The sequence below is a fragment of the Mastacembelus armatus genome, chromosome 11 (assembly GCF_900324485.2).
Source record: "Mastacembelus armatus chromosome 11, fMasArm1.2, whole genome shotgun sequence".
In the NCBI taxonomy this organism is placed as follows: Eukaryota; Metazoa; Chordata; class Actinopteri; order Synbranchiformes; family Mastacembelidae; genus Mastacembelus; species Mastacembelus armatus.
In genome coordinates, this window is record NC_046643.1 from 9,849,247 (window position 1) to 9,875,037 (window position 25,791).

The 25,791-nt window shown below is 40.4% G+C and overlaps 1 protein-coding gene across 5 annotated transcripts in view; it reads right to left on the minus strand.

Moving 5' to 3' along the window:
* The window catches only part of ppp1r9a (protein phosphatase 1, regulatory subunit 9A), a 44,004-nt gene that overhangs the window by 9,634 nt on the left and 8,579 nt on the right, over nucleotides 1–25,791 (minus strand). For all 5 annotated transcript variants that reach the window (XM_026300086.2, XM_026300085.2, XM_026300083.2 and 2 more), the window contains exons 3-9: nucleotides 14,636–14,768; nucleotides 13,922–14,042; nucleotides 10,639–10,743; nucleotides 6,810–6,945; nucleotides 3,670–3,822; nucleotides 2,093–2,146; nucleotides 1,121–1,350 (exon numbers count right to left, since the gene is read on the minus strand). In XM_026300086.2, the coding sequence (XP_026155871.1) occupies nucleotides 1,121–1,350; nucleotides 2,093–2,146; nucleotides 3,670–3,822; nucleotides 6,810–6,945; nucleotides 10,639–10,743; nucleotides 13,922–14,042; nucleotides 14,636–14,768 (932 nt within the window). The remainder of the gene's footprint in view (nucleotides 1–1,120; nucleotides 1,351–2,092; nucleotides 2,147–3,669; nucleotides 3,823–6,809; nucleotides 6,946–10,638; nucleotides 10,744–13,921; nucleotides 14,043–14,635; nucleotides 14,769–25,791) is intronic.

Genomic DNA, 25,791 nt, shown 5'->3' on the forward strand with positions numbered 1-25,791 from the left:
CTGTGTCTGTGTGTGTGTGTGTGTGTGTGTGTGTGTGTGTGTGTGTGTGTGTGTGTGTGTCGCCTGTATCTTGCTCAAGAGGGCCAAAACTGTTTTAGGATATCAGTGTGACTCATTTCTCTGGCTCTGCTGCTCAAAGTGAACACAGACACATACACACAATAATGAACTACAACCAAAAAGACAATCATTCCTAAGAATACTAAATGCAGCCATTTCTTGATGTCTGCTTTGCCCTTGGTCTGGGATCTCACTGTCTCTCCTCGACAGCTCAGTCCTCTGCTACAGATCACCGTGGAGAGTTTGTTTCATCATATAGCTTCCATTTATCCTGCAGGGCCACAGCCAATTAGAGGGAGTCAGACTGGAGCAGAGTAGCAGAGGTTGTGATGGGATTGGACTGAGAGATCAGTGCACTGAAAAGCAAAAGCAGGACTGATACAGTATATGGCGTAAGAATGGAAACCCAGCTCTTAATGTTGTAACGGACTATCACAAGGCCTGCTCTACCTCACAGATAAAACTGCAGTAGATTTGCTTTTGTCTGTTCACTGTGACGGCACCTGTAAAAGCATTAATAAAAGAATATACCTACAATTATTTAAAGTGTACATTCATTGGCACGCTCGAAGCACTGACCTCAATTAATAAATGGTTCAAGTGGTGGAGTTACACTTGACATGTAAATTATGTTTTATTCTAAGCTGTTGAGTCCCTCTGTCAGCAACAATCAGCTGTGTGTGGTAACAGATAGGTCTGCTCTCAAAGAACTTTATGGAGGTGACAAGACAGAATTTTTCAAACGTCAGGCTTGTTGTGCTTTGAATCTGAAGTCCGTCTAGAAGTAATCAAGGGATATTAGCAGTTTTCTCCTTAGATCAAAGCCACAATAAATAGCATCTGAATTTTTTTGGAGCCACCTAGTGGTGGAATCAAACACCCACTGTAACAGCCAGAAATGCAAAAAACTGGCTGAATCAGTTGTTTTGCGTTGCCATATTACTTGACAGGAAAAATTTAAGATGCCTTTCTTTAAATTCGAGGTGATGGTTAATATATATTCCTCTCTCATTCTCAGATCACAGGCGAGGATGAAAAGCTAAACCAGGGGTTCACTCACTTCTGTTGGAAGTCTTTGATGAGTTTCTTGGCTTTGTTGTATTTCTTCTCCAGAGCCTGGTACTGGGCCTGCGCCTCCTTTAAGTGTTCGTTGACGGTGTGGCAAAGGGTTTGCGCCTCAATCCAGTAGCTCTCCAGCTTCAGCATCCTTTCTTTGTTCTCCTCGATGCTGGCCTTCAGCTGACTCTTCTCCTTCTCCCAGCGCTGCTTCTCCCGCTCCACTGAGGCCAACTGGATCAGGAAAAACACAGCCTTATTTACAACACAGAAACTTTTAGCATGACAATCTAGTTCATTTTTAGATAATGTATTACATAATGAAAATAACATTGTAATTGGAAATAAAAGTTTTATCATATTCACAAGCTTATATGCTCAGACCAAAGCACTGGTAGATGTATTTCTGCAACTAAAGTCTATATTTAGAACACAAATTCACTATTTTATTTCCCTCTAAAAATATGTAATATTACTCCTTAAAAAGCTTTTCAGACACTGCTTGATTTGATTACTTCAATTTAAAACATATTAATTTATAGCATTAACATTTGTAAAAGCATATAGTTCATATACGTCCTTCAGATGTGTACCTAAACCCTAAACACAGATACACATGCATACAGATTTCAGATTGCACTGAAAATGCAATAAAATGCTGTTTACTTTCCCACTTTATCCACACACCTGCAATAGTGAGCTAAGCTAAAAGAAGTTTAGTGGAAAAATGAATGGCAACTATTTTAGCCTATTACAGGAAGTTATTTTTATAAGACAGCTTGGACACCTGTTTGAGCAGAAATAATACGTTTCCTTAAAGTCTTTTACTAATACTTTCCCACCAAAGCATGAAACCCTGCTCCCCTTGCTTACCTGACACTAGTCCCACATTCATTTCCAAATTGCTTGAAAGCTAACAAACTTCTGTTGTTTTCCCCCACAGCCGGCCCGAGCCCCGACAGGTTTAATTTCTTACCTTGCTTTTAAGCTTCTGGATCTCAGCCTCAGTCACTGTGTGTTTGATCTGGAGCTGTTGGGAGAGGAGGTGGAGACAAGGAAAGAGAAGAGAAGGCAGTCAGATAATCAAATGCATGGCTGCACAGGCTCTCTGTGCTGTCGATAGAGTGACGGACCAACCCCATCCTCTGCTGACAGCATCCCAGCTCTAGTACTGACGCACACACTCAGAGAAGAGTCCAGCAGAGGCTAGAGATAAACATTAAATCTAAAAATTATTACAATCACACAAATAATTTTCATTTTTCCCAGTGTAATGTCTAAAACTCTTACATAAATTCTGAAGAGGGAACAAAAAGTCTTGGATATATTTTAAAATGTAATGTTAGATGGATAGAGAGCAACAAAAGAGTTTTGGACAGATATTGAAATGAGCAGTCATTTAGATGCAGACAAATGGCAAATGAAACTTCTAAGTGAAGCAGAAATAATAAGGGCAACACTAAGAGCTAAAGTGACAAGAAAACATACTCAAACCTTTTGTAATTATCTACTTTTCTGCATAAATCAGTTCTAAAATGTGATCTGAGCTTTATCTAAGTCACAAGTATAGACAACCACAATGTTTAATAATTAATCATCCTTACCAAACTATTAAGGTCAATCATATTATTGAAATCTTATCATTTGTAACATTACAAACATGTTAAAAGAAATATTTTATCATCACATTGTTCCATGTAGTTTTTCATGCCTATTTCTCTCCATTCTGTCTGGTGTCTTTTCTCCTTGGGTGAGTAAAAGCCAACAAAAAGGAGAGACCTTTAAATGAAAAGGTAAATGCTATGCAATAGGAAGTGTGAGGTCTAGATACAGGAATAAATGGGAAAATAGAGCAAATGCATAAAGCCTGAGAACAGGGGTTGCATTATAGTTTCACTCCCTTGTGGTGCCTGTGGTGCAGCTGAAGTCATTTGTTAAATGTGTCACACAGCTACAATGGCAATCTACAGAAAGGCTGAAGTGTTATGGTCCCAAAAACAGTGCTGGAGTGTATAATCAATATTACCAGCTTCTCAGCAGCCTAAAAAGCATAAACTAGTTAACTATCAGTCAACTCATTTCTTGTCCAGTAGTTTATTATTGATGATAGCAAAAGCTCAACTAATGGGTTTCTACTGCTGAAGACTGATTGTTTGACTTGGCAATATCAGGATAGAAATCGAATCAAGTGTTAGCGCTTTCTGTTTCCCTGTAGGTTTTAACAAACCAAAGATAATTAGAGATGTAATGAGCATCCCTTAAGAATTCATATCTCTAATTATCCAGATTAAGATTTAGGGAGGGTAAGCGGATCTTAGATCTTGACAAAAGAATACAAGTCTGCCAAAAAAGCAGGGGTGCTAGACTCTATTGTGCTAATATCTTTTGATGTTTAATTGAATTACTCTTTTTTTTCTCTGTGGCTCAGCTATTCTAATGGGTGTTTGGGTATTTATTCTTCAAAGTACTGGCAGAGAAAATGTACTGGGCTCCATCAGTCACATAATCTCCACAATAGGATATACATGAGTAAAGGCTGAGCTGTAGGTTTACCTCTCTGAACTTCTGGTAAAGTTTAGTGGCATCTAACTCTGAGGGAGACAAGATGTCTTCTGTCTCTGGCAAGTCAAAGACCTCGATGCTCTTTTCCTCGCCTGCCACGGTCGTCCCCGTCTCCTCGTCATCAGTGGCGTATTCTCCTGTTTGCTTTTAGAGAAAGTGCAAAGTCAGCAACACTGTAAAACACTACCTCACAAATCAAGGACCCTTTGTTTCAAATGTTGAATTTAAAAGAATAATTTAAGTGTGAATCTCAAGAGCAAATAGATCAGTTATCACTCTGTGTACTATACATTTCTATTCCATGGAGGGAGAAAAGCAAGCTTTATTTTTTGACGTTCTCACAAAGTAAAATGATACTGAGCATTACGTTGTTCTACCTGCTGCACATTGCATGCCAATGAGACCAGAAACTCCTTTCCATTTTCCTCTTGCTCATCTTTTGACTCCATCTTTTGACTTTCTATTTTGCATAAGTAATGCTATTTTAATGTTTCTGGTTATATAACATTTAGGTAATCCACTTAGCAGCCCAAAACTTTGTGAAAAGTTAACTTGTTCGACAGGCTGCTGAGCCAATTTCTGTGAAAATAAGCCACGAGATGAGTTGTGCTGGCATATTCTATTCATATTTATAATAATCATTATTAACATTAGTCACCATCTCACCTCAAGTACAAGTAGGTTAAAGGCCAAATCTATTGAGGTTTCAGCTTATAGGAGTCTCTAATAAAGCTAATTCTAGATGTTAGCAATTTAGGATTTAGAAAATAATCTCTGACTAATAAAATCACAAAATATTATTGCAGCTCTAAAAGACAGAACACGATTAAAATATACAAAATTATGCAGCTTGACATAAACAAAGGCCATTATGCTGCCTATATGTAAGACAGTTTACTTTTTACGGCTCTAAAGTGACTGTATAATATAAGTTTGGCATCAACCCTTAGGCTAAATGGATTAGTTGGTGAAGTTTTGGCTGGTGACCAATAGAGCTTGATGTGTCCAGTGGAGCACCTCTGTAAAAACATCTGTCTCTTAACATTATGCAATATCCTATTCTATTTAGCTTTGCTTATTCCTATCATTAATCTAATTTAATCACTTTCCACATATACATTTTATTGTATTAGACAGCAGATAACAGTGTATAGAATTAACACAGGTAATATTTATTGTGTAAATAAAAATTTTCATAACACAACATAACATTGACATGGAGGCGACCAGCATCTGGTCATCATGAGGAAGGTCAAGTTCCCACAGTGTGAGTAATACAAGGTGCGCGCACACACACACACACACACACACACACACACACACAGAGTCTTATCTCTATTCTCATCATTTGGGCTATATCCTCTCATCTCTTTCCCTGCACTACCATCTATCCATCTCCCTCCCAGATAATGGTGCTTGCGCCTGATTTGTTTGCTTGTTTGGCCAACACGGAGTACCATTACCATAATACGCTTTTTTGTTGCCATGGTACCAGCATTCTAGATTAAGGTCCAATTTACTGAAGGTGGAGTTAACAATTGAACGCAAGCAAGGACAGTCAAACACCAGTTTGCATACAGAAAATGCATCCTCTCCTAGCACATGCATAAATAATCAGGAGAGGAGGGCATGATTTAAGGAGAAATCCTGAAGCTCAGAGGGTGCACCACACTATAACTTTCTAATATGAGTATAATGTTGACATAACTCTCACATAATACAGGGGCCAAGGGCGATGATCACTCCTTTATCCAGGAGGAAGAGCACTCAAGACCTATCCACCAATTTCTGCGTGTTTTCAATTTGCACATAACAAACCTAAGTGGAAGCACCAGAAAGAAAAAGAGAGAATCTTCAAATGTCACTAAAATTTTTTTTTTTTTTTTTTTTTTGCTGAGGTAGAAAAATTGATGCATCAATAAAAGCAAAATTCATTAAAAACTTGGGTTCTATCCAAATCTAATGCAAATTTTGACCGAATTTCAAGAAAAACATATAAAGAAAATGCAAAAACTAATTAACTGTGATTTCACCGCTACTTTAATTTGGTAAAACAATCTTTTTTTTTTAAGCTTAAATATCAAAATGTTTATGTTTCCCATATATGCATTTGCATTTAACTGCTGACAGATGGGCCGGCACATGTGTAGGTGAGCACCCCCTCCTCCTTCCCCTCCCCTCCCTGGTGAAAACTTGTTTGAATATTTATAGGGATATTAATATTAATGAGCTCCTTTTATTGTCCCACAGATCTTTATACTCATTTTGCAATTATTTACCCTATCAGCTGTTACATCAGAAGTTATGGATGTGTTGGTGCCCAACAATGACTGATTATAAGCATGCTTTTACAGCAGTCTGTAATATGTGTATGGATTAACAATTTTAAAACAATCCGAATTTAATTTTTATGTGCCCTTCTGGGGATCTGTGAAACAGGATGACCATTCACAAATCTCAAGCTGCACTCTCATTATTCATCCGAGCTCTGAAATAATGAAAGAAAGAAAACAAAAGGAGAGATGGTTTTTGTGTATTTAAATCAACCTGCATAATGAGGCCGTCCTCAGTGGCTGATTTCCAGCCTTGCTTTGTAATGTGGTTCTCCGACTTCTGTACTTAAAAACTGTAATATAAACTTTTGTATTAGCAGACAGAGCGTGAGCTGCAGGGCCTTGAACTCAGTGTCTGGTAGATTAGAAGTGCAGTGAGTAAGCAGCAGAATCAGGGAGGGAAATGCTGAATGATGCTTTCTAGGACTAAAGCTCACATGCCTCTTAGTGTGTGTGTGTGTGTGTGTGTGTCTGTGACAGAGTGTACCAGCATCAAAGCCCTCTGCCAGTCAGTTTTATGGAGATAATAAGCTAAAACCTCCAGTTAACTGTCATGAGAAGGAAACAGATTTACATTAAGTGACACCTAAAAGCCTAATTTTTACAATGCACACCAACAGCAGATGCACTCCAAATATATTGACATATAATGAGTTTAATTAATGTAAGTTCTGTTACTCGGATTAAGCGGCATCATCACACACTCTTGTCCATAAATGACATCATTTCATATAGCATGTGTAAGCTCAATTTCTTATTCTATCCTATATGGCTGCCTGGGCTGTGTCTGGTCATTACCTCATCATCATCAGCGTCATAGTGGGCGTACTGCTGCTCCAGCAGCTCTCTCTGTCTCCTCTCCTGCTCCAGGGTCTGCTGGATCAGAGTGGCCACCTCACTCTGCTGGCCTGGACGCTCCCGACCAATCAAAAACCTGCAGCAACAGACAGACACACAGTCAGCTAGCCAGTGATCACAAAAACATTACTGCACAGTTAAAAAAACGTACATTTACATTTGTCTAAACTTATTTCCTTATTTTCCTAATTAGACTACTTTAGATATATAAGTTTAAAAACAGGAGAAACAGCACTTTTAAATAAATGAAAAATGTTTATGAACACGCATCTTTTTCACATATTTTAGACATACAGGAAAATTGCACAATTATTTGATAGTTGTAATCCACAGGCATGTGTTATTTCCTACATTTCCTACCTAATTTTTGTCTTTCAGTCTTACAGTGAGGTGTATTTGTGCAGAGAAATCCCCAAAACTCAATATGTGAGATCAGCCAAGGCCACATAGCAATAGCAGCAATATCTGCTGAGGTATCAGGGCAGGGCTGGGACACGGTGTACACACATTAATGCAGTCAGCTCAGCCAGGCAGCCTGTTATTAGTCTGGCATGGTAGTAGACAGAGAAAGCCACAGGCTGTGCCTACAAGCAACTGACTGCTAACCACTGTAGTTCCACATGGGATCTAACTACAGCAAAAATCACATTAAAAAAAATGCAATCACTTCCTCGAACACTGAGTTTGCACTAAAAACTTGCGTCCATTTATATTTATATATGTGTTTGTCAGTACTGACAAGGTGTTGTCCTTGTTTACATAGTTTACGTCATAAATCTAACAGAAAAACTGGAACTTCAAATACTGGAACTAACAATCAAAAGAAAATCCATAATATCAAGTGTGTTTTAATTATCATCATCCTGTTAAAACCAAACAAGTATTTCTCTAAAATATTCGAGGAAGTCTCCAACCTAGTAACAACCCTATAATTATGTGTACATATGAATTTGAGATTCTGCCTCCTGAAGTGAATTCAGTTCCTGAGAGCTCTGTTATACAGTTCTAAAGGCAATGTAGAAAAGGCCTTAGGCATCAGCAGAAAGGTGTATATAATCCACATGTAAAAAAAAAACCTGAAGGGCAGGACAGTGAGAGAAAGTAAGTAAAGAAAAGACAGATAGGGCCCTTGCTATGGTAGATAGAAGAAGCCTGTGGACAGCAGCGAGGAGCAGCTGACCTGGAAACAGCCTTTCTCCTCAAGCTTGGTTCCTCCCTGCCTCCTGCTGTTGTGAGACTGCCACACACAGACCTGCTTCAGTTCAACTGCAGAAAATGTCTCTACTGATCTCATCTACTCCCATTAATACAGACATAGGGTACCCTAAACCAGTCTTGTTTAAAATATATGTTATGGTGCAGGAGCATGATTTATAGAATAGGAATAGAAAATATTTTGTAAAGCAAAACCATCTATAAACTCATGTCAACCATGACTGCCATTTAAGTTCCATCAAGCCTTTTGGGCTAAAATTAATCTAAATTTGGCAGCCATCATCCATAATTTAAACAAGGGTATGAATCTAATATCATTATTTATGTGCATTTTTCTCCTTCCCCAAGTAGTCTGAATCACAGGGCTTTTAAAAGTTTTTTTTTTATAAATATAAGGGAGTATGGAGACTTCAGACTAAAAACCTGGATGAGTTGATGCTGGAACCTGAGGTTAAATATAGATAAAATGCTAAATCTAGAAAAATGGGCCATAAAACCTCTGGAAGGATTTACAGTTGAGGACAAGGTGGTGGAGTGACACATAATGGAGAAGGATTTAAGAAAGAGGGTGAAGACTGAAAAAAAGGTCTCCCAATTCTAATAGAAATACCAGCAAAGAGGAACAATTATCATCACCACTTGCATGTTTACATTTTGATTTTTTTTATCTTGTAAGTTAATCTGTGTAATTCTAGATCATTAGGAGACTGGTTCAAGTATAACACTTATTGTGCTTCTCAAATTGATGTATACCTGCTAGACAAGTAGACATGAGAGAGTTGGAAACTTTTCAAGGTCACATTATCTAAAGTGTCACATCCTGGAAAACCCTCAATGTCAATATTGGTTCAGCAAACAGCATCAGTCCAGCCAACAGTCTGTTCTGACACCACTGTACATGCCTTCATTCAGCCACCTGCTTGTCTTCTTTTAATACAACCTTTTCTGTGTCCACCAGACACAGAAAAGGTTTAAGGATGAAAACCACACTAAAGCCTTTGGTTTATTTAATATATATATAATAGGTGTTTTATCATGGTGTAGTGTGTCTACAGGTGGGCTGACGTAGCACAGTTAGCAGGGCAGAGACTAAACGCCTTCACAGAAATGTTGAGATGTAAAAGCAGCACAATAGATATTGGGAGAGGAAGAAAGTGGGACAGTGACTGAGAGAAAGAGTTAAAAAAGGGGTAAGGAAGGAGAGATGGTGGAAATGACAGACAATGCAGAAGACAAGAAAGACAAGAGGAAGAAACAAACGAAATCTGAGATGACAGGATCACACAGCTGGCTTTCCAAATCAAAGCCTTCCTGCCATGGTGTGTGTGTGTGTGTGTGTGTGTGTAGTAGATGCTGCCCACTGGTCTGAGGGGACCCCTGTCAAAAACAGTTCCAGTCCTATATCTTCACCCATCTCATATTCAAAAGTGAAGTTAAGGGGTCCACCAAAAAATAAAAAATAAAAAAATCAACAGTTTTGCACTGACAGCAGTATGAACAGAATCCACAGTTTCAGAGTGCACTGGTAGTGAAAAGTGATTCTTTTCTTCAGGTCATTATGTCTGAAAGTGAATGATGGTAGTCTGGTTCTTAGGGCTGAGAGCCAATGGAAATTAAGATCTGGACTCATAACAAGCCATTTAAGAACACCCCATTGTTTTCTTCTCTTCTGTTCTCTGTACTGTTATGATATATATTATGTTTCTCCACATTGCCCTGATAATCCTTTCATTTTATTGTGCTTTGGACAGACTCAAGGAAACCTGTACCAGATGCAAAATAAGTCTTTTTTTTTTTTAGTTGAAGTGACGTATCAAAAAGCTCTCACTTTATTTCATCTGTGTAGAGGACACTCACTCAGCACTCTGCCTTGTCAACATGCGTTTTAGCAAACTCCCATCAGGCTTTTATGTTTCTCTTTTAAAAGTGGGCTCTTCCTGGGTCTTCTTCCATGGCTCTCACTTTCATTTGAAAAGTGATGTATGGTGTGACTGACCTTGGAGTCAATTTTTCTTTTCAGTTTTCACCTTGCAGCCATATCCAGCATAGCTGGCTACAGTCCCATGAACCTGCATCAGCACGGACCACAACCAAGTGGCCAGCATAGTGTACAATAACCATCAGGTACCCACCCAGTGTTGGCTGGAAGTCCCAATGTCAAAATGGGAAACGCTCCTGAAAGGGGATGGGAACAACCAGACTAAGATCATGTGTGACGTCCAGATTGGCAAAATGGTAATGGCTAATCGACGGGACACATTAGTGGAGAACAAGGCCATAGTGATAGATGTTCCCGTTCCCAAGTGATAGCAACATCAGAGAGAAGGAACATGAGAAACATGAGCTAGAAAAGATGTGGAAAGGGAAGGCAACAGTGGTCCCTGTGGTAAACTCAGATCAGTGACCCCCAAACTGGGACAGTGGCTCCATCAGATCCCAGGAACATCTGAAAACATTTGTCCAGAAGAGCGCAGTTCTAGGAACAACTAAGATACTGTGCAGGACTCCCAAGCTCCCAGGTGGTATGTGTAGTGTGTGTGAGCGTGTGTCTTACCGAACCACTCCTGATGTGTTCCTGAGGACGGAGGCAGCAAAGCTCTGTGTGACACCCACCAGACTGGTCCCATCCACCTCCACAATCTGGTCATTCACCTTGATTCTGACAAACACACACACACACACACATACACACACACACACACACACATACGCAGGCGCGCGTGCACACACACACACACACACACACACAAGTGCATCATTCAACACCTTGTATAAAATTACAATGTGTAAAAATGACTTTATTTGATTTACTAGTGATTCTTGTGTGCATGTAACCCACAGTTGTTTTCATGTTGTTGAAAACAACTGTGTAAACTACAAAGTAGAAGTAGACATCAAAATACATTATATATAATGTAGGAAATTACTACAGCAGGCAAGAGAGACAAACAAAATGGACTATATCATGCAGACTCCAGTTATTTTCAAAATTACAACAGTGCCAGACTTTGTTGCGGTCACACATTTTCACTGCGATAGCTCCAGACTATTGCCTAACCAAGAGACAAAAGAGATGAGGCTCAAAACAAACTAGAAGGGCTAACAAGGACATAGGGGCCAACTAAGCATTTCATCCTGGGCCACAGCACAGCCAACATTTTCTGCTCTGGATATAATGAGAGGTCAGCTAAGGTTTTGACTTGAAATGAAACTACTGAATATTCATGGAAATTGTGAAAAAAAAAAATCACTTGAGAGACACCCCTGGTAAATATGCTATAAATCTACTTAGATATTTGCATAAAAAAACAGACTAAAAAGATTCTAAATATTAATTTTTAATGTTTTTTCGCTTATTATTTTTCAACATACTATTTTGCAACATACTGTTGTAATGCTTCACTGCTTGAAGGCACACACATACTGTACTATTTTGTATACAGCAAACCTCTTTGGTCTCCAGTGTACAGGCCCCTGCAAAAAACACAGGACCTCCACCAACCTCGTAAATATCTATGAACACAATTTAGTAATGCCTTAGTTATGTCCAACTATCATATTTCTTTTTTATAAAACAGTCCAATCAAACCAGCACAACTACTCTGGAGAATTATGACATTGCCTCAAACTATTTCAAAATCTACCCATAGCCCAAATAAAAAACAAAAAAAAGGTAAAAAGGTGTAAAGGTAAAGGTAAGGACTAGATTTCAACCTATTCTAGGGATATTTATTATTAGAGTACTCAAGTGATCTAGAATTACACTTCCATAAAGTTAAGGGACTTGCAAGAGACAGATTAATTAAAGAGTGGTCAAAGTCAATGCAGCATAGGCTGAGTTAGTCTTTCTTTCTCCAAAAACACTAGGCCCCTAACAGTTCAATTCCCAAACTGGCAGTGTTTTCTTGTTGCAACACATGAGTGAAAAAAAAATAAAAATCCTGTAAACCTAAACTCAAATACAAGCCCTGATGGCTGCATCCACAACAGCAGTAACTAGTGTCTTTTCAGCTCCTCTCTGTGTGTCACAACACAAACCAGCTGCAGAGCAGGATTTTACATGACTGTGACAACCAACACATCAATCAGAGCTGCCATTTAGATGCACACAGACGCATCAGTCTGCGGGGCAGACAGAAAGTATGCTGTTTGTCTGTCTGTCAGCTGCTCAAGATTCATTTCTGACCGTCGCAGCTTCAAACATCTTAATCTGGCTGGCTATGGTTAAGGCTGGCTGCTATACAGCTGCCAAGCAAAGACAGCAGGGAAAAAAACACAAACTAACAACAAAGGGAAGATGGTAGTTAATGGAAGTGATCCACAACACAAACACACCTGTAACCTATCTCACCTTTAGTGCACACATAAGCGAGCCATAGCCAAGCCCATCTATCAGTCTGCCTGAGAGTGTGAGTCAGACCATTAAGTCTGACTCAGCAAGAGAGAAACTATAGCTGGAAACGTAATGACAGTAGGAAATTACATTCTAGCTAATGACTCCTCCCCTGAGTGTATGTGTACTTAGAAGGCAAATGAATGTGTCCACACTTTCCAATATTTATTGTTATCAAGACACTAACACTGTGACTCTTCTGTTTATTTGTCTCGCACTGTGATCAAGGTTTATTGAGAAATCACGATGGCCCCTGTTTCAATCATCTAACAGAGGCTCCAATCATGCAATATAATGTTTGAGCACCTCACTAAGCTCAACTTCAATATCAAAACATTTTTAAAAGAAGTCAGAAGAAGTATTTCTCCTTTTGTGGAAAGGCCAGTAGCAAATTGGATCAAAGTTGAATCTGACAGAACTGTAAATGTATTTATATTCAGCTACTACTTTGAATAAAGTGAGAGAATTGAAAAGTAAAAACAAACTTTTCAAACTTGTTCAATTTATATAACGGAGCAAATCTACTGACTCAGCCAATTTTTTTTCAACATTTCATACTAACATCTGCTACACACTGACAGAAATGAGACTTTTTGGAGTCAGTGCAACTGTAATCCTAGAACAGGATCAAACTTTCTTTCGAACAAACTCTTTCTTGTTTATTTCTCTCTACCACTCTCTTCCATTTCTCTGCTCACTACATTGGAACTAATCTCACTCTCATGTGTTTGTGAAAACAGCAGCGCTGGCTACACAAAAGAAAAAAATAATCCCCGGAGAAACTACACATACCACAAAAAAACCCCAGTGTAATATAGTTTCCAGTGTGTATGCAGAGGTTACATTAATTATTGCTCTTATACTGCATTAAGCTGAGGGTCCTATTGTTTTTATGTCTTTTTCATCTGTTTATTAGAGGACTTGTACCACACAGACACACTGAAAGGTAGAGCTGCTGGTTTGGTGACAGAAAACCATAAAGTGATGGTTGGGGAAGCTGTCATCTCCTCTATCCCTGCTGGAGCGTTCACTCTGCACTGCAGCTTTATAATACACAGACACACACAGTTCCTCCCACACGACACAGACAGACTCGACATTCAGGGACAGGGATAGAGACACACGGTGAATATGGAAATCTGTAAGAAAAAGCCTCTCATTTTGCACAAACTCTTTCAAACTGACACAGAATACAACAGACATAAGCAACCATGCACACACATAAAGTCCCTTATCTTGCAGACAGCCCCTCTTCTAGCAGATTTAATCTGAACCCCTACTCTCACTAGGTGCAGGTACCGAACATGAGAGAACATGCATTTATGTGTTTTATTGTCTGTAAGGGACAGAGGGTGGTGTGGTGAAACAAAGGAAATAAAACCGCTGATTAATTATTGTGTGCATGTTTGAACATGAAGTGATCCAATCAGACTGCAGCTCTCACCTGCCGTCTCTTTCAGCAGCTCCGCCCTCGATAACGGTCTTGACAAAGATGCCCAGTTTCTCCAGGCCTGCATCTGCACCGACCCCCATCCCAATGATACTGATCCCCAGGCCGTCTTCATCTAAGAACATATAAAGAGCACACACTCTGTTTAAGCGTGTGTGGCTCTAACACTGTGTGGTATGCTACAGTAGTTTTAAAGGCATCCATTTCTTACTGTAACTTTTCAATGAGCATATATTCAATTATTGAAGCTCAAAATGGCATCAAGTAAACTGAGGGATATGTAGAGGGGATATGTACAACAATCCACTGAAATGCAACAATTGATTTATTAATGAAGAAGAGCAAGGCACATGTACTCTAGGCAGGTCGGGCGTCACGTCAAAAGCAGATAGGAAAAAGGAGTTGCCCTTCCATGTAGCATTCTTCCATCTCCATCCTGCATTAATTATTCACAAGTTGTTAGGTTGCCATAAGAGGGAGTGGATGCTGAAACCTTATAATGTAAAGTCACTGTTTTCAGTCTTTGGTAATATTGGATTTCAAGACAGGAAAACCTCATCGGGAAGGTGCAAAATCACCTCTTGTAAAATGTGACAAGTCGCTAAAGAGCAATAAAACACCTTTGCAGGATACCACATTAGATAAAAAAAAATAAAGGGGATTCTGTCTAATGGGTATGATGCAATATTCTTAGATTTTCTTTCCCACCTTTCTCCAGCTCCACAGGGAAGAGCTCCAATTTCTCCACCCTCTTCTCCAGCTCGTACTCTGCAGAGGACGCCACAGGATCCACCTCCTCATTACGACGGTCATAGTCCTCGTTGGAGTATGTATTGAACACCTGGAAAAGAAGTAGAAAGAGATAAGAGTACAGAGTGGGCACACACACAATCAAATATGGTAGCAAAATCAGATTAGACAGATAACCTTTCAAAAGACTCTAAAGAATCAACCACCACAGCAACACGGTGCTAGATTCTTTAATTTTATTTATATGATGTAGATGTTTACAGGTCTTGGTTTAACATAAAGTTTACAAAGCCTACAGACACCTATAATATTTTGATGATAACAGTGGTTGTTCTGCAGGCAATGGAGTAATGCTGCTACTTTAACTTTATGAATATAGATGGAAGTAAATAAGTTTTATGTTCCCATTGCAACCAATGCATTATCTATACAACTAAATAAAATTTACTGTTGTAAACACAGGCCCATACAGCGAAGCCACAACTACAACCACAAATCAGCCCATTATCCAAACACAAATTATAGCCTAGAGAAACATATGTGGTGATGTGGGATAGGGATGCCTTTCTGCTACTCTAAGCTGTGTAGTCCTCTTAGGATCCTCTCCTCCCCCCTGCAAGAGTCAGCCGTCACTTCACATCTCTTCCTAAATGGTCTCACTGCTCTCTGCACTGATGAAGGAGGGTGGAGAGCTGTGGACAAGATGACTCCAGTGTGCATGCAATTGTCACATCAGTAGTGCGTGTTCTGCAGAATGCTGGCTGCTAGAGGTGAATGACGGGGCGCACCAGTATGCAAGGTGTTCAAGCAGATACGTAAACATGTGAGAATGCAGGGACAAGGCTGGATGACGATATACGTGCCATCCCAGCTGTCTGTGCGTCTCTCCCACACTGACTGCAGCTATTATTAAAATTGGAGCATCTACCGACATTTGCCACATGGTGTTGTCTTCTACGAGCAAGGATTTCAAGGGAGATATGACACATTTCACTAGATGACGTCAATCAATATTCACAACACTACATGCTACTCATCTGTGATCACATGTATTGGAACAGTGTTAGATGAGAGAAATACAGTCATACACTGCACTGAGGACTCAGATGATGCCTTTTAACACCTCTAGCATAGCATCACTGAGCATGTCAGTCACTGCCTACCAGCTCCTCAGTACCCTGACCACTTAGTAAAGATCAATAAATGGCTCATCAGGTGTATTGACTAAAGCCTAAAGCCAGATTTATGTTAGCTGCTTGACATGCATGTATTCAGCAATGAAATAAGATCTCAGCTGTGTAAGGTCATGACAGATACAATATTTTTACCAATGTTGGAACAGTGAAAGCGTAAAAAAAAGAACATCCCAGTCAAGATGTTTGTACTTTTTATAATATTTTGGGTGATTTGCCTTTATTTGACAGTTGGTCACAGAGTGAGGACAGACAGGGGAAACCTGCGACACATGTCAGCAGCCAGACCTAAAACACACTGCGGCCCATGCACATGATATACCCGCTAGATCCACAGCTACTGGGGCACTCAAGATATTTGTACTCACAGCATACTTTTTTCATGTTGTTGCTATTGCTGCTGAGTGACATGGGTTTGACCAGGACCTTAACCTTGAGTAAAAAAAGTAAGTAAATGGCGTTCAGTTAAAAGGACAGTGCACACAGCTTGGGAACACTGTTTTAGCGTGATGCTCGTTACTTTTTGTTTCTTTCCTCTGAGAGTCTGCGTGAGCTCTAGCCATGACCTCCCTGTCATCAGTCATTCAGTGTGATCAACAGCCCTGCATTATTAACACTCACACGCACACAAGCCTGCACCTCACACACGCACGCACGCACGCACGCACGCACGCAAATATTCATCCACACACGCTCTGACGCATGCTAACCCCAGCACTTGCCCTGTGCTGGATGTCCTGGGTGTGATGCTACCACTGGCAGTCAATGGCACTCTCTAATGGCCTCTCAGTCACTGTGTGCTATCTGCATGGGGCCAACCACTTGAGAGAGTAAGAGAGAAAGAGAGAGGGGAGGTCAGGAAGACAGATGAGGACAGATCAGGGTGGATTTGTGAAAGAAATCAAGCGGTGAAGAAGAGATGGTGGAGGCGAGGCGCAGTGATGGAGAAAGATAAGAAAAGGGCAGGAGAGGGAGTTCAAAAAAAATCTGAGAGACATATGAACTGGAAAAGGCAAAGCATGGACAAAAGAGAAACTGTGACTGAGAAACAGAGTGACAAGATAAATGAAAGAGCATGCACAGGGGAAATGAGAATCGGTAGGCAAAAAGTGAATGAAAGAGAAACAGAGACAGACTGCACCATCAAACAGAAAGCATTTACCCACAAGATAAAGAAACCTGTCAGTTATCTGGCTTTAAAAGGAAACTACCCAGATACATCTCCAGGCAAGGCCATGTTCGGTTAATTTGATGGATATTAAGCTGCCCAGAGAAAGAACATAGCTCAAAATCTACACTTCCTAATAGAATGATAAAAAGAGGTACCAGAGTGTGCTGAAATGTGAAGGTCAGCCAGCCCAGAGCAAATACTGATTCACCTGATGCCTTTTTAGGTTTGCTATAAGTTAAGCACAATGTTCACATTTCTCTTCTTAAATGGGATCTACGATGTCGTCTTGTTCTCTGGAGTAAAAGGGGACTGATAAGGGGGCAGAGAGACAGAAAAACAGAATATTATTTTATACATCATGATGTGAGACTGAGTTTAAACGTGACAGCATGGTATTATACACCCGCCTTATGGCTGCATTAATACAAAACACATAAAACCAGGCATGATGAGCACACATACAGTATAGCTATACTCAGAAGCCATTTAAACTGCAGCTAACTGAAACAGTATACTACAAAATATACTGTATATGCTTGGTCTCCATAAACATACAACAACAAATGGGGGAAGACCTGACAGAGCTGACACAAAATAACATTGACTGTACAGCATCTAGGGTCACACTCAAGACATGATAAAACTTGACAGGTCCACCAAACATAATAACATGCATATCAATATGATGACCCACATAACCCAATACACTGATTCCCTAGAAACAGAAATGTCAGAGCATTCAGAATTGATCTGCTTTAATAACTGTGTGAAATCTATACGAACATGACAAACACCTACAAAAATTTCCAAGGCAGGTCATGATGCTCATCTGTGATTCAGTTTTTACCGAAGAGGCTGCACACCAGGCATGTGGTGCCTCTCTGAAATTGCCTTGTGGAAGATTAAACATACCATTTACATGTAAATATATTCTTCTACACTGTCTGCACTTTCTTTGAGGCTGAGTGCACTAGTTAGGATGAAAAAAGTTGTGCCTACAGAAAGTCACATTTGGACGACTGAAATAAAACTGCTGTCACATATATTTAACATCATAAACTTAGGCCTGTAATTATTTTGTGAACTCCAGGGTTGATGTAAACTTTGCTTACACGGTTAGCACAATAATAACGCACATAGGAATCATAGCATTATATTAAAATTGAGCCATCTTTATGTTACAGCAATCATTTCAATCCTGATCCACCCAATAATACAAATACAGACAGACATACCATCTTTTCTCTGCCTTGATATACAAACTGTGATAAAGACAACCTCTTTTTGTCATTCCTCACTGTATCAGTCAATATCTCTTCTCTTTGCCTGCTTATGCAGCGTTTATTCAAAGAACACACCGATCAATGCCCCTAGCACTACAAATCATATATTTTGTGTTTTGCCAGTAGTCAAGCCTCTTACAACAAAGCTGCTGGTGTTTAAGTCCAGATGGCAGTTCTGCTTGGGTGTTCACATTTACAGTCTTATTACCTGATCTCCAGGCCCTGTGGGAGGGTGGATAAAGTTTGGTTTGAGTCTTCTGAAATGGATTTTTACAGACATTTGTGGATTTTGCTGCATTTGTTGAGACTCCGGCCACTGACTTCAGTATAGATGAGCCTGCTCACTCTGTTAAAGTGTGTTACTGTGTGTGTTTGTGTACAGGTGTTCCTGTATCTGCATGATGACAATATGTGTGTCAGGCCAGTTGAAAGGCCATTGCAGATACAGTACATGTCCACAGATGCAGGCATGCATAAGTGGTGAACTGAAACAAGATTCATCTCGCTGGCTATGCTGCGGAATGACAGTCCCTCAGCCACATCATGTTAGTCAGTAGGTCTGTTAGATTAGCCAAAGGCCAACTAAGCCACAGGGGAGGTGAAAGGGAAACGGAGCGACAGAACATGGTGATAAGCCTGGAGGGGACAAAAGTTTAAAAAAAAAAGAGAGAGAGAGAGATGAGGGAAGCAAAAGGGGAGAGGGAAAATGTGGACTGACAAAAAGAAAAGAACAGATGGAGGGACATAAGAAGAGATATAGGAAGCTTTAAGAGAATGAGGAAATGGAAGAGTAAATGAAAAGCAAGAACCCAATGTACAGGGGATCAGAGGCAATATACGTACACAATGCAAGAAAGAGAGTGACTCATATGATTCATGGTTTAGAGCAGCAGCAGATATAAAAAATGATGAAAAGAAATTGAAAAAAGGACAAAGTTGAGGAGCCGGCAAGGCTAGAGGTAATTTACTCCAGGGTTGCTTGAGTCTCTGCCTAAGATGTCACAGCATGGCGCCCAAGCCAGGCCAACGGCCTCTGATGATATTAAACTGGGCCTTCACTGTGTCAGTGCCAGTGCTGCTCGCCCTGTACCTTCCAGACAGTAGACACTGCCCAGGACAGTAAGAGACTGAAAAACACAGGAGAAATGTTTCTACTGCAAAACCTGCAGTAAATTAACTGCAGGTTGACACACACACACACACACACAGACACACACACGGACACACACACGGACACACACACGGACACACACACGGACACACACACGGACACACACACGGACACACACAGTCTTCTCTGCTGCAACAGCTCAGCACATTTATATTCCATTAGTTGTACCTGTGGCAGGCCACCCACCCACACACACACACACACACACACACATACGCTGGGCCAGAGCTGGCAGGTGCGAGATGCTGAGAAGACATGACAACTGCTGATGATGGAAATGAATTCACGTCTTGGAGGAACAGGCAGAGATTGACAGGTATAAAGAAGTGGAGATGGAAAGAGGACAGAGTGGGAAAAGAGAAAAACAAACAGAAACATTCAGTACACAGCTCTATATAAAGGAAACTGAGAACATCCATGATTTTACAGTCACTTCAAACCAAGCTGTCATCTTGACACCCCTTCACCCCTAGTCTGAGGAAGTGACACTGACTTTTGACATGTAGGGCCAATGCCACAGTCTAAGTCAGCAATTCTTTTTTTAAACTCAGATGCAGCTTCTGCATACAGACTAGATGCATTCATACACGTTTATACAATCTTTACAATCTTTGAAAGAAAAAGACTGTTTCTTTAAGATGTTCTCTCACATATGTACAGTAGTTATGATTTAAATCCAGAGTTTATTAAAAATCATAATACTCAGTTCAGCTTTTTTCCAGCTGCTGTTTTTGGAGCCAGCTCCAGAAAGCACTTCATTCCACTGTTTATGGCACAATACTACTGGGCAACATGACTCCCACTAACAAACCAAGTCATGTGCCAACTAAAGGACAAGACACACAGAGAGCGAGGGAGAGAAAGAAGCCAGCTTTAGACAAGGGGGCAGAATATAGTAAACAACTGAATGACTGCAGACAATGCCCTGCTTTATGTCATGTTTTGGCCATATACAGTGAATGGGAGGCGGGCATCAGATGAAGCACAACAAAAGCAATGACATGTTGCTTGTAACAGTAATGATGCACTAATGCCCACTTGCTCTGGTATGTAATTCATTAGGCTGTGACCATGATGTGGCAGAGAGTGTAGCATATTAAAACCATAATAACCACTCTGTGGGATCTGGCCTATTATTACCATGGCACAGATCCCTAAAATTACTTTAGACACGACAAAAATTTAAGAACTAGTGTTTCGTCTCAATTCAGTCTCACAGTTGATTTTAATACTCACTCTAAACAAAGACATTGTGACATCACAGCAGCCCGCCTCAGCACCAACATAGCAAACACTGAGCACACTGTGTCAATGAGACACTGTTCTGTGCAATATTTTACTGCAATAAAACTGGCAGCACGTTGATGATATCATTAGCAGGGGACCAGATTGAGTAGGTGGGGGGGTGGGGGTTGGTTGGATGATGTATCATGACATAGTGTGGCAACTGACCAGCCTCAAAAACCACAAGACGTGTCTCGTCTTTCCTGGGTTGTTAAAAATGCATCCCCAAGGGAGGATCAGGTGGCACAGAAACAAGCAAACAAAAACACTGCTGCATTAATAATGGAGTGACTAAGCAACATGCACGCACAAAAACCCACATACCCAACACCCAACACTCAAGTCTGGAGTGCGTGTACCTGTCATAAGAGGAGAAGGAAAAATCCTTGGAGTCATGATGTTTCCTTTTTCCCTTCATCATTTGACTGCTATACAAAAGCATGTCATGTCATGAGATAGTTTCTGCTGAATTTTAATTTAAGAATACAAATGCTGCTGGAATATTTATGATGACATTTTAGCTTATGCCTACAAAGTAATAAATATAGCTATCACACATGTTTCGCCACTGCTGGATGATTTGTAAGGACTCTATAATATTTGGTAGTCAAGATTTCTAATTCACCCTTCCCAAAAGAAGCTTATCCAAAATACCCAACTGTCGTTCTGATTGAGCTTAGCTGCTGTTTTGCTGGTCTAACCAAAATGTCAGCTGTTAGCGTTATACAGTTTCTGTCACACAGTGCTGGAACTCTCCCCAAAAAAATGCTGTTCTTTCCCATTATACCAGGCCACAGGATGCATAAGTAGGAAGTTGACACTAGCTTCACCCAGCTCACAGAGAGAAAAGACTCAAATTGAGTGCAAAGAAGAAGATGACTTTGGTACTTTAAGAACATAAGATATGCACAGATGCAGGCGGTTATGAAATGCAAATAATATTCCAAAATATAAAAGTTCTGTTTTTGTGGACTGTGTCATTCATTGAGAATATAGCTACTAGACTGTTACCTCAAAAGACACCCACTGTAACACCAAATTATGGCGCTAAGCTGTGGCAGTGCTGTTGCAGACCTAAATACTATTTACAAATGACATTGCCAAAGTCCATGTCAGCACTGGTTCTAAAATCCAAGCAATTCTGTTACACATATATCATCAGCCAGAAAGACTGCCTTAAAGTAGAGTAATCCTTTCTATTAGAAAGTACAGTCAGAAAGCACAGTTACTGGCTTGGGGCCATCTAATTCCAGCCTGTGAAGCTTAAGTCTGTTGAAAATGATGCTCCAGATAAGGACACCATTAGAAATACACAGATGTTTACTGTTGATGCATGTGGACAAAACTGTTGTCATGTAAAGAATAAGCAGAGGCCAAAAGATACATCCTGACAAAAAGCTGGGAGGCTCCAATATTGTGTTCTGTCTTAAGGGCAGTCAAATGAACCCTTAAATCTTGAAGACAAATATCTCTAGCTCTTCATGCCTGCAAGTCTGAGGAACGGCACTGGGATTGTATAAGTTGGCTTATTCTCTGTTTTCAGGCATCAGCGACTTTGTCTTTATGTTCTTTCATGCACAAGATGACTCTGTAATGGTGTGATGTACTGCTGCCTGAGACGCAAACCTGCTTACAGACCAAGCAGAGAGAAAAAAATGTGTGTAGGCTGATTTTGTGGAATGATTTTATGTTGGTAGTGGGCTCTAATCTGCAATTATGAACATAGTAGCTGAAGGCAAATGAGTCAGTGACCTCATATCAACTTGTGCATATGTCATCCCCTTTTTAGTACTGGGAAATCAATTTCCAAATTCACTATACTCAGAAAGAAATATTTAGAAGAAAAAGACTTAATATATCCTCCCTGTCTATGTTGAAGAAGAACACCAGTCAAAGGATCTAAAATGAGTCATTTATAAAAATGTACAATAACTTGCAGCTACAAAACCATTGTCATAGAATGGAAGAGCGACACAGATCTATCATTACCGATTATGGCTCAAGGCTCAGATCCATTCTATTCAGCATTCCACTAACAGTGCAGCAGCAGAGTCTAATGGACAAAATACCATCTCTTTGATCTGTTAACAGACAGCATGCAGGGTGGAGGGTCTGATTACAGAACCACTTCAGTGACTGTTTTACCGGTGCTCCACTCATCACATCTGCTTAATTCCATTAAGATACTGCAGTGTCTCCATTAATAAAAACACAGTTGCTCTACAGGCACAAAATTCATCATTAAAAACATAATAGGAATGACATTCACATAGAGAGGAGACCAAAGGAGACTGAAACAGCAGAGAATAAGACTTCAGTCAAACTCCTGGGGTGCAGTTTGACCAAGAGAAAGAAAACACGTCGCTTGGAAAGAAATCAGCAACAAGTGAGAGATGGGTAAAAGTGTGCAACAAAGGCCGAGAAGGGAACATTGGCTGGGTGGCAGAGTGTGCAATAAACTACTGCAGGAAAACCTTATGAATCTGTATGCCAAAACATACTAATGTCAAGGATAAAATCAGTTGCTTGAATGAACATGAACATTTTTTTTCTATAGGTCAGTGCCTTCGGATACGAAGGCTGTCTTTGCCCTGGGTAGCTCACAGCAGTCACTTCTCACTGGGTCAGTCAGGATATTGCACTGTGTGAAAGGATGTGGAAGTAATTATTAATACAAATGTGTGGTATTAACAAGTCTTAGAGTCTACAGCCATGGCACTGGCTCTGTGAGGGTGTACGTAGGCACAGTGGTGCTTTGAGCTACATGTTAACATCAGTTTGCTAACATGCAACAACAAAAGTGACATGCATGCTGTTTAGCATCATACGGGAAACATGGAAGTCGGTAAACAATGTTTTACAAATCCGTCTAGGAGTAAAGATGTTATTTGGGAGCAAAGTGGTGGACTGGTTGTACCAACCAACATTGCCATTTACAGACTTGTGCTGCTAGTTTTTCCAAATACTAGATTCCTAAACTCGACTACTGACTTTAACACAATGCATCTGTTATTCCTAATCTCAAACAGAAGTCAATGTGCATGTTTCCAAGATGCTGCAAAAGCTGGTTGTGTGTAATCTTTTCCCCTATGGCTGCCATCATGATTCTTACATTAATTAAGCTCTCAAATCTGGATGTAAAAATGATTTATCCGTATTATGGGACGGGACTAAGAAATATTACATGAAGAGAAGTGAATATTAAGTATTGGATTATAAGAAGGCAGCTTTTTTTCAAGGCCTTTTCTACAGTCTCCTCCCTCGGGGGTCAAACTGGGCTTATACGGGGCAGAGGGATAAGAAAATAGCTTGTCTCTTTCATTATATAGATGAACAAAAGACAGAGCTCTGTTTGTTCCTAATGTTTGGAGAAGGGGGCGTAGGATGGAGAAGTGGGAGGGTGCATGTCTAATTGTGCGTGTGCCTGTGCAAAGGAGGGGGCAGTGCCTCTCTTGAATATTCCATATGATGAATGAGCGTGGGTCTGTTTTGTAGAAAAAAGAAGCCTTGAAACGGCAGAGAACAACAGAGGAACATACTCCTGCCTGTTTGACCTACAGTGGGTACGGAAAGTATTCAGACCCCTTTAAATTTTTCACTCTTTGTGTCATTGTAGCCATTTGCCAAAATCAAAAAAGTTCATTTTATTTCTCATTAATGTACACTCAGCACCCCATCTTGACAGAAAAAAACTGAAATGTAGAAATTTTTGCAAATTTATTAAAAAAGAAAAACTGAAATATCACATGATCATAAGTATTCAGACCCTGTGCTCAGTATTGAGTAGAAGCACCCTTTTGAGCTAGTACAGCCATGAGTCTTCTTGGGAATGATGCAACAAGTTTTTCACACCTGGATTTGGGGATCCTCTGCCATTCTTCCTTGCAGATCCTCTCCAGTTCTGTCAGGTTGGATGGTGAACGTTGGTGGACAGCCATTTTCAGGTCTCTCCAGAGATGCTCAATTGGGTTTAGGTCAGGGCTCTGGCTGGGCCAGTCAAGAATGGTCACAGAGTTGTTCCGAAGCCACTCCTTTGTTATTTTAGCTGTGTGCTTAGGGTCATTGTCCTGTTGAAAGGTGAACCTTCAGCCCAGTCTGAGGTCCTGAGCACTCTGGAAGAGGTTTTCTTCCAGGATATCTCTGTACTTGGCCGCATTCATCTTTCCTTCAATTGCAACCAGTCGTCCTGTCCCTGCAGCTGAAAAACACCCCCACAACATGATTCTCCCACCCCCATGTTTCACTGTAGGGATTGTATTGGGCAGGTGATGAGCAGTGCCTGGTTTTCTCCACACATACCGCTTAGAATTAATGCCAAAAAGTTCAATCTTGGTCTCATCAGACCAGAGAATCTTATTTCTCATCGTCTGGGAGTCCTTCATGTGTTTTTTGGCAAACTCTATGCAGGCTTTCATATGTCTTGCACTGAGGAGAGGCTTCCGTCGGGCCACTCTACCATAAAGCCCCGACTGGTGGAGGGCTGCAGTGATAGTTGACTTTGTGGAACTTTCTCCCATCTCCCTACTGCATCTCTGGAGCTCAGCCACAATGATCTTTGGGTTCTTCTTTACCTCTGTCACCAAGGCTCTTCTCCCGTCTTCGTCCCAGACTTTTTCCATTTGAGGATTATGGAGGCCACTGTGCTCTTAGGAACCTTGAGTGCTGCAGAAATTCTCTTGTAACCTTGGCCAGATCTGTGCCTTGCCACAATTCTGTCTCTGAGCTCCTTGGGCAGTTCCATCGACCTCATGATTCTCATTTGCTCTGACATGCACTGTGAGCTGTAAGGTCTTATATAGACAGGTGTGTGCCTTTCCTAATCAAGTCCAATCAGTTTAATTAAACACAGCTGGACTCCAATGAAGGAGCAGAACCATCTCAAGGAGGATCAGAAGAAATGGACAGCATGTGAGTTAAATATGAGTGTCACTGCAAAGGGTCTGAATACTTATGACCATGTGATATTTCAGTTTTTCTTTTTTAATAAATTTGCAAAAATTTCTACATTTCTG